At 39.9% G+C, this 17,169-nt stretch overlaps 1 protein-coding gene across 1 annotated transcript in view; it reads left to right on the top strand.

Moving 5' to 3' along the window:
- DRC8 (dynein regulatory complex subunit 8) overlaps nt 1-16,583 on the top strand; it is a 32,064-nt gene extending 15,481 nt beyond the window's left edge. The window contains 7 exon segments of the mRNA XM_085300614.1: nt 3,145-3,229; nt 8,144-8,216; nt 12,918-12,997; nt 14,675-14,717; nt 14,849-14,915; nt 15,940-16,052; nt 16,054-16,583. Coding sequence (XP_085156740.1) covers nt 3,145-3,229; nt 8,144-8,216; nt 12,918-12,997; nt 14,675-14,717; nt 14,849-14,915; nt 15,940-16,052; nt 16,054-16,077 — 485 coding nt within the window. The 3' untranslated portion in view covers nt 16,078-16,583.
- Nucleotides 16,584-17,169: the final 586 nt, after the last annotated feature.

Below are 17,169 nucleotides of genomic sequence, written 5' to 3'. Positions count from 1 at the left end.
AACTGGCAATGTCTAGAGCTTTGGCTAGTTCACACTGGATGGACTGAGGGAAAAAAAGCCAAGGATAGTACAGGAAAGGAAAACGATAGTGAATACACTTTTCTGTTATTGTATGTGAGGAATTAATTTTGAGCCATTCTGTCTTCTTATTTCTCATATGGTAGAACAATAGCTGAAGGTGAGGAAATAAGAAAAATGACAATATATGAAGCATTTTAGTACCATAATAATGGAAATAGTACATCATCTCTACAGGATACATTTGAGGGAATAAGTAGTGCACGTACTAGAATCTTTTTTGGCCTAGTATACTTCAGTATTTATTTTCTTAAGCCATTAAAGGTAATCGGATGGTTTATATCTTTGATATTTAGTGTTTTTCTGGTTAGTGGAATTACTGGTAGAATTAATGAGTGCAGTTTTTTATTTGATCAAAGCTTGGGTATTTCTGTCCAAAAAATAGTTAAAAAAATGTTCCACAGAACAACATGAAACCTTCATTCTYCAGATGGAGGAGAGTCTCCTTGTGCAGGTAGATTTTAGTACATTAGGAAGCATCACATTTGCCGAGTTAACTGTGCCATTGATCTCTTTATGGCTTTATTGAAGGTATTATTTTAGACCTATATCCATTACTTTTCTTAGAGCAGGAATTCATTTTTTCTTTCATCCCTTGGAAAGAGAAGTTTAGAGTGGATCACAGAAATCTTCAGATAACTAGCTTATCCATCCTGAATTATGTTGAACATCTTTGGCTTTCTTTTCTAGATGGACAATGAGAGATGTGTTTTTAAGTGTTTTTAAGTGTTCACTCATCTTACACAGTCTTTAATAGCACTGCAGTGTATTATACTTTCTTCCATTGATCTGATTCTTGATCACAACTTCTCAGAAGAAATATGGATGATATGTTCTCTAGATTAAATCATCATTTTCATTTAGTTTCAGGACCTTTCCTTCCTAGGGCTCTTGAAACAGAACAGTCAAATAATACAGACTATATCTACGGAAGGCAGCTGGAAAAGGATAGATGTCTACAAAGTTCCGACACTGGAAATGTTTCCCTGCCTTCCCATGGTTAATTTTTGTTTCTTCAGAAGGCTCACACATCAAGCCAAGAATACTCAGCTATAAATATTCCCTCAGCATTTCTCTGTTGCAAGACATAGTGTACAAGTGAAGTGCCTGATCTCAGGAAGAACCAAACACCAGCAGTGTGTACTGGGGACTGGATCCAAGATTCTTGGAAGTCACTGAAAAGACTGCTATCAAATTCAGTAGGTTTACAGTAAGTGTTTAGGGCCTCTTTCATGAGGAATCAGGTTCACTTAGGTTTGAGTGTATTTTTTGAAAACGAATTGAAGGTGATTTGTACTGCTTAGGCAGATGAAAGGCAGGCAGCTGTATTTTTATGAAAAATATACAGGTTTCCCTGTATCTGGGGACTGAATGGGGGCTCTTCCTCATTAGTAACCTCTGGTAAATAGTAATTACAGATATGTGATACATGTTCCTGCCGCTGCTTCCATCAGGAGAATAACCTCATAGGGAGGAATTCAGAGTCTACTGCTACTGCTCTTCTCTTTTTGTATCCTCTTGGGGTGCTCAGTACCAAACACTGGCAGAGAGCAGCAGGCACCTTTATAAGGGGATGTCCCTCTCTTCTGTATGAAAGAAAGAGTCTCCTTGTATTTGATTCTATCCAGTACTATCTTGAAGCACTTGAAGAAAATATATGCACTGCGTTTTGCTGTGTTGAGTTCTGATGCTTTTTGCCAGGAAGCAGACATTTCTGTCACAAGGGCAAGGCTGCAAATCAAAAAGAAAAAAAAAATGGTTGCATGCTGCAGCCTCTAGGATTCTCAGACCATTGGGATTGCAGAAAACCCAGTGTGAATTTGTTATGTCTGGGGGAAAAGTGTCCACTAGTGTAGTGTTGGTCAGGGCTGCGCCAAAACTGTTTTAACTCCAGATGAGCCTAAAGAAGAAAACACATTTTTTCTTATTACTACATTAAAAATTCAGGAGAAAAGTGTGAAAGTGAGAAAACTGATTTAGAGTACATCTGATATCAGTCTCCTGTTCTGGCTGTAGCTCAGATTTTCACTGTGGTGTCTGTGTGAAGGCAATGAGGCTAACTCACAGAAATCTGCCTCCTGAGTACCATTTTGCAGACTGGAGTCTGGGGCTGTATTTAGCCATAGGAATCGAAATGTCAGCTCCATATCATTTTTCTTCCTGCGCTCTACCTTTTGCAGTCAGACTACAAGATTAATTAATAGGCTAACCTGTTCACTCTTTATTTTATTTACCCTGGCTTCCTTGACTGTGAAGCTCCCTGAGGACACATCTTCTTCGAGATGGATCTCCTCCCTCTCTTTGTGTTTTTTTGATTGTTTGTTTGTTTGTTTTTCCTTCAGAAATTACTTCCTGGTACTTTCCTTACATCAGGAATGACATTTCAGGCTTTAACCAGATATAACTGTGGTGATTCTTTTCCCAGTTTTTGATATTGAAGTATATAAACCAAATGCAGCAGACTAGTACTTTCCCGTCCCTGAGATCTTCTTCCTTTCCAAGTTGTTATGATCAGTTATCATGAGATGCATTCACTGTGCCCAGATCTTAGCCATTCTTTACTGCTGCATCTCAGCTTTTCATATAGTATGGTTAACCTATTGGACATGGGACCACTTCTGTTTCCTGGATGCAGGAACCTGGATGAGGTGACTCTACCCCATGCAAGGTCCTAGGCCCATGTTAGCCCTTCCTGTCCCACTGGCACTATGATGTCCAGGAAGGGCTCAAGCACGCTGTTGGGGAAAAGCTGCGGCACTCTCTGAGCAGGGTCTACACCTGGAAAACTAGGTGCTCTGGCAGCTGAGGCATACCACTGCCCTGGACTTGACACAGCTGCAGAAGGATAACATGGCATATTGTCAATATAGATGACAGATTCTGCTTTTAGTGGGGGTCTTTTGGTTGTTCTTGTTTGTTTTTTCAAAATAACATTTGCTTTTTCAAAGTTACTTTTGTGTTTGTCCCTCTTGTTTTGGAAATTCTGTTGTCACAGTTCTCAAATCAAAATAGATTGCAGCACCTCAGTGAATCTTTCTTTTGCTTCTCTTATGTTTCTTTTTGCAGATCATTCAGTACCTGAAATTGAGGAAAAGATTATAGAAGCTTTTGAGGTGTTTGACCATGAATGCAATAAAACTGTGGATGTCAGGTTCGTAAATACCTTCACACAGAAATATTGCAAGGTCTAGTACAGAGAAAAATAATGCCTGAAACCTGGACTTGCTTTACCAGAAAATGTAATTGAAACAGCCCTGTGGCCCTGCTCAAACAAAGTATCTTTGCTCATTCAATTTACATTATGCGTTGTTCATAGCTTAAAGGTAGAGACTGGCTTGAGAGAAGGGTGCTGGGACTGGTGAACAAAGAGACAAGGGAAAAATGAAACTAGGCAAGTAGTCTAAGGCTGCAGTTATCACTGGCAAGTATCTGTTCCGATAGCTCATGTGGCAATACAGTCCTTGGGTCCTACATGAATCACTGCTGCCACATTAGTCGCAGCACATCTAGGAGCAGTCCTGGGAGCTCATGCCACAGTTACCTGCCAGCAGGTATCCTGGACTGCAGTGCATCCTACAGTGTACTGTGAGAGGTGGATATTGTGCTGATGAGGAGGTGTTTATAGGCAACCCCTGTTTCCAGGATGGGGAAGCTTGCAAGAAACTTGCATAGTGCTGATGGATGACAGGTTGACCATGAGCCATCAGTGTGCCCTTGTAGCCAAGAAGGCCAATGGTATCCTGGGGTGCATTGGGAAGAGTGTTGCCAGCAGGTCGAGGGAGGTGATCCTGCCCCTCTACTCAGCCCTGGGGAGGCCTCATCTCAAGTACTGTGTCCAGTTCTGGGCTCCCTAGTGCAAGAGAGACATGGAGCTACTGGAGAGAGTCCAGTGTAGGGCTACAAAGATGATCAGAGGGCTGGAGCACCTGCCCTATGAGGAACGGCTGCGAGAGCTGGGCCTGTTTAGCCTGGGGAAGAGAAGACTGAGGGGGGATCTCATCAATGTGTGCAGGTACCTGAAGGGAGGGTGTCAAGGGGACAGGGGCAAACTCTTTTCAGTTGTCCCACGCAAAAGGACAAGAGGCAATGGGCAGAAATTGAAGCACAGGAAGTTCTGCCTGAACATGAGGGGGAATTTCTTCCCTGTGAGAGTGACGGAGCACTGGCACAGGTTGCCCAGAGAGGTTGTGGAGTCTCCTTCTCTGGAGATCTTCAAGGCCCGCCTGGATGCAACCCTGTCTAACATGCTCTAGGTGACCCTGCTGAGCAGGGAGGTTGGACTAGATGATCTCCAGAGGTCCCTTCCAACATTACTGATCCTATGATTCTATGATTCTTGCTATAATTTGATTATATAACTAAGGACTACCTCATAACGAACATACTTGATTGCACCAAAAGTCCATTTAGCCCAATGCCCTTCATCTAAGCTGCTGATAATTAGCTGGGGAAGGAATATAAAGAATTGCAGAAATACAGAGTATTTCTTGTTGTTTATTGTAAGTCTGCCACGTAATGATTTGAGTGACTCCTGGTTTTTGTCTTGATAGATAGTGAATAATTGTTCCCTATTCATCTTCTTCACACCATTAATGATTTCACAGCTCTCTGTTGCATCCCTCCTCCATCACAGCAGTTGCAGGCTGAAGACTCCTAATGTATAAATAATCCCTTAAAAGAGGCCATTCCACACTTCTGAGCATTCTTTTTTGTGCTCCTGCTCATTCAACTAAATCCCTTTTGAAATGTTATGACCAGAACTGAGGGAATGGGTCAGGAGGGAGAACTGTATGCGCTTTACCTTTGTCATGCAATATTATGGAAATACAAAAAAATATGTCTTAAGGAGTAAGAAAAAGTTCAGTGAAAGAGCTAAGATGGAAACATGAACAGTTACACCGATTAAGGCATATTTGATACCAGATACAGAGCTAAAGGAAGTCAAATTAAAAAATTCACAAATAACTTTAATTCTGATTTTTGTAAGTTGTAATACTTGACATTGTTTCTTTAACATAAACATGCATACATGTAATAGTATATCTTTTTGGTATAAAATACAAAAAAGGCAAGTTTATGACTCACTGAGCAGGTTATGAATTTGTTGTAAGCTGTTGTCTTTAAAGTTTCCTTGAAGTAACTTTCATATTTCCAGTTACTATTTTCATAAGAATTTTACCAGGTCTTTTAACTATATTTCAATTTTTGACTGTAAAAACTATGAAATTAGAGTGAAATTATCTTTTCATAAAATATTCCTCATGTTATATAATGAAGCCAAGTAGGGAAACATCTTTAAGTGCCCCAAGCAAAAAACAGAGGGGAGAGAGGTGCAAACTATTTATGTTCTGATTTTTAGCACTGCATGCTTACTAATGTCTCTAAATTTAAGAAATTATGGGACCTTCATAGATACAAAAAGAGTTTTCAGTTAGGGAGAATTTCAGGCTAGGTCACCATACTCAGTACACTCACCTTACTCTTGTCTATAGGGGTCTTTGGGAAGAGCTCTCCATCTCAGCCCAGCCTGGGACTGTCAGCCGCTGCCCCGCGATGCAGCGGTGCCGGCTCCAGACCTGGCCCCGACCTCTGGGGTGAAGGACCCGGGTGCCCCAGCTTGGCCGCCTGATGTTACTAGTTGCTTATTCAGTTATCACCTATAGCTGGGGTCCAGACAAACTAGCTATGAAGTAAGCCTTCAGCTATGAGACAGGATGTTCACAAGTCTATTTAACATAATAAATGGGCTATTTCACACTTTTTTTAAATCCTGAAACAGTTACTGACATGAACAATTTACGGTCTAATCATTCCTCGGTTCATACTGCAAGGTTGCATCACATTAAAGTGGTTATTAATGGCTGATTATCTGGTATCAGAAGGTGGCAGTACAGCACAATTCTTAACCAAGATCGTAGAAGTACAAATAAGAGTTCCTGAAATACTGGCTATCTGGGAAGAAAAGGAAAGATTACTTTCGTCACCAGGCCAACACCAGTGTTGTGTGACTCCTAATGCAAATACAAATTAGTAAGAAATTAAGCACGGGGAAGAAGGTACTTTTCCATTCTGCTTGCAACGTGCCCTGAGGCAAGGACTTCCATGATTTTGCAAATCTTGTCATTAAAAATAGTACATCTTGGGTAAAAACCATGTTGCAAGATTTTTGTTGTATCTGGATTATAAAACCTATATGAGCATAAACTCAGATTAATCATCACCTTCTGACATTAGAAACTGCACAGCAGAAGCTGGAGCCGCTGAACTAACTGAGAGGAATCAGCCAGGGGTCCTTTATGGGGTCCTTTAAACCCCCTGTTATTACCATATGTGGCAGGTGACTCTTTTGACCAGAGACACCTAAAACAACATCCTCATGCTGGCACATGCACAGATTGGTAGAAGCAGCATCGAGCAGCGCCAGGATTTGCAGGGTGGGATGGCAACCTTCCCATCTCTGCTGGGAATTGTGGTATTAGAAATAAAGTGAGACTGGGGTGGGGAGGGGGAACGTGATCTGTGGTGGATGTTTCTCTGGGGAGGCAGGGAATATTTACAAGAATCTTTTAGGTGGAAGAGGTGAGGAAGTGCAGGAGTGCGAGCATCAAATACGCTGTATCTATACTAGAAATAGGATGCATGGACAAGGGTTATAAAGTTGGATTGAATGTCTGACCTCACTGAAGCCAATGGCCAAACTTCCATTAATGTCCACAGAGAGCAAGCCTTCACTGAAAGTTATTGGAGTAGATGGTTTAGGTTTAGGGCTTCGTAACAACTGTATGCGTCACGTTGTGTTTTGCTTTGTAACTATTTTTGTGCAGCTTTTTCCTTGCTTTCGTCTCCTGTAGTGCTTCCAACATGTTTTCAGTCTGAATGGAAGCTCCTCAGAAGTGCCTGAGGAGGCCCATCTAATTTTATCCGTGCTTTGTGTGTCACATTTGGGACATTACTGTTGTAAGATGATTTTATGGAGGCCATTTCTTCTCCTATCTACCATTTTTATTACACAGTCTTTTTCCACCAAATGTACTGGCGAAGGTGAAGTAACCATAGAGGCCAGAGTCATGGCTGCCAACAACATTATGGATATTTATTCAAATGCACTTGAATTTTTGTGTTGTGGAATAGAAGTAGAAGAAATACTGATGCTTCTATTATTTTATGTTATCATACTATAAGTCTCACTAGTACTCTTTTTTGTAGCTTTTTTATAGTTTTTAAAACTTTTCTGTAGTTTTTTAGCTTTTGATTATAGTCTGTGATGTCGCTGGGAAGTCCAAATTAATGTTATTTTGCAAAATATGTGGAAAAACTTAAAGAATACTTAAGTTAACTTGCACCAACTGTCCAGACGTATCTGTCACAGCCGACAGATGACTTCAGAGTCATACTGTGCCAGTCTCTAAATTTGCAGGATATCGTTTGTCCCTCTTTAACTTTTTGAAAGCAATGCCAGTTTGCTCAGAATTATATTCAGAACCTCAGAACAACTGCATCCGGTTCAGGAGTAAATGCAAACTATGAATATATTTTGCAGCATAAACAGGGTGGCGATAAACCAGTGCGTTGGTCTGAGCAACTGTTAGAACACAGCAGGGCTGCCCCCATTCTGCTTGGCCTTTCGTAATAGTTCCCTACGGCAGTTAGAATTTGTATTTTTGTATCATTCAACATAAATATATATTTTTTAATTTATTATCTTTCATCTCAGTAGATTTCAAAGTGTTTTGTTAACTGTGTAAATACAGGTTTTGCTGAAATGAAGCATCACTGAATTAGAGGGCAGCAACTGAAAAGAAACCTGCAGAGATACTGCACCACAATGGTAAAAAAGTTTAAGGGAAAAGCCACAAGCACAATGATACTCTTCCAAAAAGTTCCAAGACGTTAATATATGCAAAAATTGACATTATTCATTAAGACATTATCTTAAAAGTCCATATTAATATGCTTGTGCATGAGTACCTGCACACACTTGTTTGTGAACTCTGAATCGATGGCTGCATTCTCCGCAGACACTCTCACATTGCAGAATTACCAACAGAAATGCTCTTTTTTTCAGAGAGATCGGCTCAATTGTCAGGTCACTGGGTTGCTACCCGACTGAGGCAGAACTACACGAACTGCTTGCAGAGGTAAATGTCTCGGATGTCTCTTCCCCCCCCCCCCCGTCTTAAACTTACAGAAGTTTAGAGCTTTTGCACTGCTGTGTAGGAAGCCTAAGCTCTTTTCCCAGAGGTTGGAAGCATCATGGAAGTGATTCAGGCAGGCAGGCAGTCTCTTAGGTTGCCCTGAAGCAAGCCTTTAGGCTGATACGGCAACAACACTGATAGATTAAAATGAGGAGTCGTGGGCTCTCCCAGAAGGTCACTGTGACACTGTGCCAGCAGTGTGGGGGAGGGGTTGTAGAAAATGGAGGAAAAATGTGGTTTTGGCTGATGAAAAAGGACACGCTAAACACAAGTAGATGAGGATCGGCAAACCCTAACACTGTTACTTTTTTGGATGTGTCACGGACACTCTAGATGGCTAACTAATAAAAATTGATTCTTGAACTGATGTTAAAAACTGTACCTCTAATTGAAAAAATGTGCCAAGGGAAGGCCTGACATGTTTTCTCCAGTGAACCTGTTATTGCTGCATCTTATATAGCCAGCCCTCTCCATTTGCTGTCCTTCCTGATGTCTCTCTCAATCTTAAGATCTCTCAGTTGTAGCTCTTACTTGATCACTTCAGCTTGTAATTGTCCGAATTCAGACATGAAGCCTAGCAAGGTCTTGTGATCTTCCCGTGCTCCCAGTGGTGTGAAGGCAAAGGAACTTCCATTGCATTTCTGAAGAGTTTGTTCTTAGACTGTAATTTGTGCCTCCTCATCCCATGCTATACTGGTATTTTGTAATAGAAAGGTTGGTGTGATGGTGTCTTGGCAGAGTATGGTTAATAAAGGGGTAAAAGGAGTGGGAAAAAGAGTTTTTACATTCTTTTTGCAAACTGAAATGATGCCTGGAGGAGTGAAAGATTCAAGGGCTGGGAGGTGGGGGAAAGATTTTCTCATTTTCCAGTATATGTTGGGATACTGAGGTTTGTCCCTCTTTCTCTTTTCTTCCTGTCCCCAGCAAAAATCTGGATTATTTCATTCCTGTCTCTCCTCAGTAGGCTTATCTGGTCTCTTTTAGTTCAGTATTTAGTGTGAAATATCTTGTTCTAAATCTTGTAAAAATGACGCAGCTGCTTCAGACGAGGAAGTGCAAAGAACCATCAGAGGGGAAAGATCTGTTAACATGATACTGCAATCTGTCTCCTCTGGTTCTGTACTCTCAGTACCAGATTGTCCCAGCTCCCTCTGACAAACAGGACAAAATGGGAAAGAGAAATTATAGCGCTTAATGTAGATGATATTTTTAGTAGGCCACAGAGATTGCTGGTTGCAGTAAATGAACTGTGCAATTGTCTCAAGAGAAACAATTGAGGAAAAGAAGGGGATGCTTTGACACCCTCCACCATCCCTGGACTGAAGGAACCAGCAGATTTGAAGGTCTTCCTCATCTGCCTCCCTGCAAAGAGATTGGATTTCTTTTATTTCAATTTTTAGTGTTACTGTAGATTTGAGATACGTAATATAATGAAGTACAACACAGTGCAGCTAGGAGTGGAAGACTGTTGAGATAGATACAATGATATGGCATGCATGCAATTGTTGATTATAAAGGTAGTAAATTAAAATACAAATAAATGCAGGAAGAAAGAATATATTTAAGAATACTAGTTGACCTAAATAACACTAAATTGGAAGTTAAGTCTCAAAGGATTCATTGTGTCTGTAAATGAAACTTTGGCATAGGTATTACCAGAAGAACACTCTTTGCAGAACCCTTTATTTATTATCTTAATCAATAATCCAATCTTAATTTATATAAGGTACCATTACTATTGACCATTTTATCTTAATCTGAATAAAGTAAAAATTGTATCTGTTGGCCAGTTTGTAATCAAGTTATTTCTCCAATATTTCTGCCCATTGTAAGCAGTGGTTCATTTCTGTCTCTCGCCTCCTGTGTGTCCCAGTCATCCATCTTCCTGTTAACCTAATTTTAGCTAAACCAGCATATGTTGCCTCCAAGTTATTTCTAGCTGAAAAATTAGCATTTATATAATTATTTTAACTCTAAAGTTATCATATACTGTTTCCTGTATTACCTTATGCTAAAAAATATACTTAATATCATATATTTAGCCCTACTAAAAGAATTGAGATTAAATGATAGGCCTAGAGATGGTAAGGGCTGATCTGAGGGTTACCACAATGGCCTGGGGTTTGAAATCCCAGCTTCAGCGTACTGCTCTGCCCCAGACCTCCTGGGTAACTCTGGAAGATGGTTTTGTTTCTTTGTGCTTCACTTCCCCAAACATTATGTGAGTAATGATAGTATGGTTGTGAGTGTAAAGATACAAAACATAATGAGGTGCTGCAGTACAGTTTTTGTGGCAGTTGTGTACCCAAAGGAAAGAAATAGAGCAAAACGTACGGAGTTTGCACTAGTAAATGCTGCTGTTGTCGCAGCTGTTATAAAAAGGGGAGGAATTACAGACAAATGAAAGCATCATTGAGAAACGAGGTGATAGAACAACAGGAATGAGCATGAGGAGAAAGATATACTTGAAAATTTGAATGCTTACTGATTTAGGCCAGATTAATATATTCAGTGCACTCATTTGTCTATCAGTTTTTAGAAATAGGATTACTTTTAACAAATTAAGACATTGCTGGGTCTCTAGAGACACTGAAATGGTAGCTGCTCTTTCCAGATGAGTGGGAGTTGAGGTTGCTCATTGCCTCCCAGGACTAGGTCCATTGCCAGGGAGGAAATGTGTCTTCTCCACAGACTTTTTTCTGAAGGCAAAATGCAAACAGCACACCAACAGAGAGAAATCTGGATATTTGCCAGTGAGAGCTAACACTTTCACATGCTTATGTTATGGTGAGCTTTGAAGAGGTCACCTCCAGTGAGTTCTTCTAGTAGGAAAATTAGGATGTTGTTCAACTGTTTGGATGAGCAGATCTAACGGTTTTTTTGGCTCTTAAATGTGATTTGCGTAACTTACTCTCTTTATGGATGCTTTGGGTCCTTGCTTCTGGTTATTCTGCTTAATATAAGACATATCTATACATTACTTATAAATAGCTACCACATTTCTTTTTCTGTCTCTGTAGACTTGTTGCCTACTACTAGTTGAAGCATAGACACTTCATAAAACATCCTTCCTAGTGATACTTCTCTCAATATTTGTGATGCATGTAATAGTTCAGTGCACTGACTTACTGTTATGTCATTGGGAAGAAGTTAGGTTTTGCCAAGTATTTTATTGCATCTTCTCAATTGATTAAGCAGTAAAGCAAAGGATCCTGTAATGGTAAAAAGTACCGTTTTATTTAGGAAGAAGTATGCAACAGCTTCATTTCCTAGCTAAAGATCCCTTCTGCTAGGCTTAGCAGACAGGAGAGGAAAAGTACTTTTTCAAGCCTATTTCCAGTCTAAAGCAGCAAGAGGTGATGGCTACCTGCCTCTGTCAGTCAAAATCCTTCAGGAACATATAGAAGAGTGCATGCAGCACCAGTTACAGCATGCAGCATATCCCCATTTAGCAACTGGATATAGCAGGCATCTCCTTCTGCTCTTACCCATCTCCTAAGAGGAAGATTTCTTACCTTAGTCTTTCCCTGGCTCACTTGGATTTCAAACTTGTGCTACTTGAGTCTTCTTTCAATCTGGCCTGTGTCTGCGGAGAGCTCAGCAGGGTGTCACTGCTGCCATGTGAGACTATAGGGCATGCATCCAGCCTAAACGCAGACAGAAACAGGCTAGCTCCGTTAAGGGCACTGCTTTGGGGAATGAAACTTGAAATTTTCAGTGAAGTGATGCGCTGGTACAGTTTTTGATCATGTTTGTCTCTTCTGGAAGTACGGGAATGCAGTGAGGATGCTGCTGGAAGTCCCCAGTGCTTTTGTGGCGCTAGTCCCCTATTAATTTGAGAGGCAGGACAAAGCTTTTCTTTGTGTAGCATTTTATGGGCTGCCTTGTGAAAGTTTCAGACTGGCCTGACTCAGTTGGTCTGCCTATTTGGTCCTTCCCTCTTCAACTCTACCTGGCTATGAAACATGTGGAGGCAACAGATTCCATCCTAGAGGTATACTAGGTTGGGGCTATGTCCCATTGAGCATTTTAAATGTGCCCAGAAACATCTTTGACTGTTGAAGCCAGCTGGCACAGAGCAGCCCATGTCTACCCTGGTAAATGTTTCCTGCAGACTGTCAGTGGGAGAAGCCCCTGAAGTCCAAAGGCCCAAACTGGGCCTGGCGGCTGCGGGGAGAGCGTTAGCTGGCATGTGCCAAACTCCTGCCGGGGAAGGTGCTAACAGTCTGCTGTTCTGGGTGATCGCTTTACACTGCTTGGGGATGTTCCAGGTCGTGCTAGGCTTTACTAGCAAGATGCCACTTGCATGTTTTATTGAGTTATTAAGGAAGGTAAGAGCAGCTACTGTGTCCGAGTCTTTTGTGTGAATGGTTTCTAACCACAAGAGAGCAATGTTGAGTTGCTGAAAGATTCTGTAATAGCAGGACTGTACTTAGCCTGGGATAGAATTTCTTTCTCCAATTTCTTTCTATTTGATCAGAAGCATTTCACTCTGATGTTTTGGTGCCGCATGATATTAAGGACCTGATATAAATATTCAAAGTCTAACTGTAAATTTAATGCAGGACCCCTCCAAATTATCTGGTTTTCCTGTTAGTTTGCTAATGAACTATCTAACCTACCTTCCTTAAGTTTTATTTGTAGGTAGAAGAAGAAGAACCCACTGGATACATTAATTTGAAAAATTTTCTTCCAGTGATGACAAGAGCACTACTTGAAAGACGGTAATGAAAAGTGGAATTTTATTCCATACTGACTGGACTGATTCTTAAAGAAAGAGTATATCTACGATGATTTTATGTAACTAGAAGAAGTACAGATTTTATTTTTATTTTTTAAACTTAATTTACCTTAGATTGACAGTGAGGTTTTAGTTCAAAATGATTTAGTCTACATAAAATTATATTCAGGTGATGGTATAAGTAATGCCAGCTTATAATCATGAATTGTGATAACGTGTAGCTTCTGTATTTTTAATGTGAATGAGAATTAACCAGCTATTCAGTATGTTTTGTGCATCTCTGAAAATATTTTATATGCAAATTAAGGTCATAACCATTGCTTTTTCTGTACAAATGAGTTCCAGTTACTGAGAAGCGCAGTCTGTTACAGTGTATTTTTAATAAGTTGTATAAATCAACTTCATATCTGTGTCTCAAAATAACTGCCAGGTACAGTTGAGTGTACACAATTAGCACTCTAAAAGCTTGCTGATCTAAAAGATCTGCTAGTCTAAACAAGACTGGAACAAGAAAGCTCTGCATTATTCAGAGGCACCCTGAAATCTTTGCATGCACACAGGACCTTGCGATATTTTGCACTAGAAGCAGTATTATCTGTTGGGAAGTTATCTTTCTTTTTAAAAATGGTATCCCAGGCTTTTGGAAGATTCAGTCTTGTCCAACACTGCTAAGTTATTCTGCACACAAAAGTCCAACTGGCCTCAGTAAGAGGGCGTCACATATGAAATAACTGTGGGGTTGCCCACAATTGCCTCATCGGGTCTGGGGGCTGTGGGTACAGCTTGGGGCTTTGCTCTGCTGCCTGGACCGTGAGCAGCCAGTGGGGTTTGGTCCCAGTGTGACAATTTCTTCAGGCTGCTGCAAGCATTTCAGGACCACTTTATCTTTTGGGGCATTATGTCTATAGTTTATTTACCCAAGGGCACATGAGATTTGGATCACAGAAAATATGGACTCTTTCTAGCACATTTGATCTTGAGGTAGTGAAAGAGCGAGGAGGGTCCCGACAAAACAATCAAGCATTTAGAGCCTCCCTGGCCTCAACATCTTCACTTCTCGTTAGTATTTTGGGGATTTGGTGAAAGTCTGCTAGGATGGAGGGTCTCCGCTGCTATACATGGCTTCCTTTTCCAGCAGTGGAATCAGTCACTTGTTTGCACCTACACTTGCATGTACTCAGTTCTGCTTTCTGCCTGAAATTGTTAGTGACAGACCTTTTCTTTTATAGCTCATCATTAGCTCGTTACACCTTCAAAGTCCCACTAGGTGATCTGTTGCCTAGTTACTAACCTACCTGGACAAAACTTTGTTTTCTTGGTTTGGCTACCTTCTCCTGTTCAGTGTATTGGCTTCGTGGAATGATTCAACTAGTATTGATTCTTACTAACCTCACTCAGCCAGCCCAGACATGCAGAAGCCATTCACCTGGCTCTTCAGCACAAGAAAAATGAAGCAGGAACACAGCAAAAGACATAAGAGTTAAACATACGGACAGTTCCAAGAAGTCAAGCTGGAATTAAATGTTAGATTGAGAAACTTACTAAATTCTCATAGAAAGTAGGTTTTTCCCTTTCCTTTAATGCTTCTGTTTTAGTCTTTTAAAATAGTGGAGCAGCCTTGCAAACAGTGATACTAACTGTTCTGATTCAATGGTTTCAGTTACCGGCCTATTCCAGAAGATGTTCTTCTACATGCATTTGAGGTCTGTAATTAAAAGATTGAACTACCTAATTGCTGGAAAGAATTTGCTGATTCTTGATTCTATATGGTTAAAACCACAACAATTTTCTTTCTTTTTTTTTCTTTCTTTTTTTTTCTTTTTTTTTTTTTAAGGCTTTAGATCAGAATAAACGTGGATATCTTACTAAAGAGGAGCTGGTAAAATATATGACTGAAGAAGGTAACATGCTGACTAATTATTCTTGTAATATCAGTACTTAAGAAGATAAACATTATATGGGTATATGGCACCTTGAGGCCCCGATTCTGCATGCCAAAACTTGTAGGAGCAGATTCTCTGTCTTCAGATAGATCTGTTCTCCTGATGAGTGGCTGCAAACTAAAACATTCCACTGGTGCATAATGCAGGGAAAGGACATTTACCTGCCTATTTGCAGATATTTTCAGATAGAGCTTGCTGTCATTAGGAATTATAATTCAATCTTATGTGGGTATTTTATGATTCTGTGCACATCTTTGTGCTTCCTGAGGATGCGATTCTTTTTCTTTCCTCCCGTAATCTTGTAGTTTAGATTTCCAGATGTTTCAGGTAGTTTCAGTGCTCATTCATTCCTGCATTATCTTGATCTTAGTTCTAGTACCCTGTGCAAACCAAGAGATTCAAAGACCAGATTTAAGCTGTATATCATGTACTCCTCAATACTCATTGAAGAGCCGGCTTTTCTTGCATGTCTGACTCATGCATGCCTGCCTCAAGTACAAAAGGGCACTCATGCTTTGCACAAGACCTGTCTTAAGACTGGGACTGTATTCTCAAAGAAGGTTGCAGTAGGCCACCAGCAGCTTTGAAGCTCCTAAAAGGGAAGAATCAGAAGCTTTTCATGATGTTAATACTCACAAGTGAAAGGATAGGAAAAAGAGAAAATAGTACTAATGTGGCCGTTGTAAGAATTCATTCTGACTGTAAAAAACAGTTGTCTTGCAATTCCTGTTGCAAATTTTGGAGTTTGTGAATTTAATGGAAATAAGAAGATCCCGGCCCTCAATCTCCTTTCCCATAGGCCAGCCAATTTGGTGTGCAGGACTTACACTTCCGAAGGTAAAGGAATTAGATTCTTGGTACTTCTCCTTTTCTCCCCTGTCTGAGGATTGAAAGGAAATCCCTGTGAGGGAAAAGCAGCATAATCTAGCAACTCTAAAAGAATATGTGTCAAGATAAAGTGTTGCTTTCTGTTCTCTTTCAGGTGAGCCCTTTACTCAGGAAGAAATGGAGGACATGCTCTCTGCTGCTCTAGATCCAGAGACAAATACTGTTCGCTACAAAGACTACATTACGCTGATGATAGTAGATGATGTTTAAGAGCTTCCCGTATAGAGTTTGAGTTACTTTTTGGTAACAGCAGGGTAGCTTTGCAGTTAGTTGAAATATGTGAAGCGTAGTATAGCAAAGCTCTGCTTGTGACCTTATCCTTATAATTAAAATAAAATCTGTGTAGTTGTATTTCCTTGGGATCTGCATATGTATTGAAATATATTCACACCTTGAAAAAGAGCTCTTGACAGAAATATTATGTAAGGGCTGGAAAATAAATCATGGTATTTGGTTTGAAAAATATCAGGAAAATAATGTTAATGGAGACAAAAATTACTTTACAATTGTCTTTGAAAAACTAATGGAAAAATGAGACCTGTGAAAGCAGAAAATAAGTTGGTGAGTACCTTAAGATGACTGAAAATGTGAAGGCATGCTACTAAGATACAGCTTTTATATCTAAAAGTAATCCCTGCTTTTGTTTAACTAATAAGGTATTGGGTGGATTACTACTTTTTAACTAATAGTATAGCTCAAATAAGCTTTTAGTTTCTGTCCAACTTTTGCTTACTGTAGGCAATTAAATATTTCTTTTTTCTCATACATTGACATATGTATTTTGCTTCTGTTTTAAATATACTGTTTTGTTTCTGTTTTAAACATGCAGGTACCACTCAAACTGTTGCCAGTGTCATATTTACAAACAAAGCAATCCTTGAAAACGTTCCTGTTAGTATAGACAGTTGTTCCCCCAAAGTTCCCATTTCTTTACCAGTTTGAAAATCATGATCCTAAACAGTTCAAAGCTTAGGAACATTGAACTGGAATTTGATTTTTATGAACTGATCAGGCACCGTCTTTTAAAAGATATTACTGTATTACTTGTTTCAACTACCCTAACTAGAGGGCCACTGCAGACCTTAGTGTTCTTATTGCCAGCTTAACTACTTTCTTGACTATTAGTGTGCTGTTGTCCTTTAACTTGAGGAATTCTTCTTCCTCCCTGTTGTCTGTCCCATACCATTTTGAGATAGTTATATCCCCTCACAGCTTTATTTTTTGAGGCAAAATATTTTTGCCTGGGGTTGGAGGACATTTCTAATCTCTAGAGAAAATGTATCTTTTTCTTTTTTTTCTTTTCTTTTCTTTTTTTTTTTTTTTT

The sequence above is a fragment of the Rhea americana genome, unplaced genomic scaffold (genome assembly GCF_003343005.1).
Source record: "Rhea americana isolate MKP2758 unplaced genomic scaffold, rheAme1 scaffold_166, whole genome shotgun sequence".
In the NCBI taxonomy this organism is placed as follows: domain Eukaryota; kingdom Metazoa; phylum Chordata; class Aves; order Rheiformes; family Rheidae; genus Rhea; species Rhea americana.
This window is presented reverse-complemented; position numbering and strand designations above follow the sequence as displayed.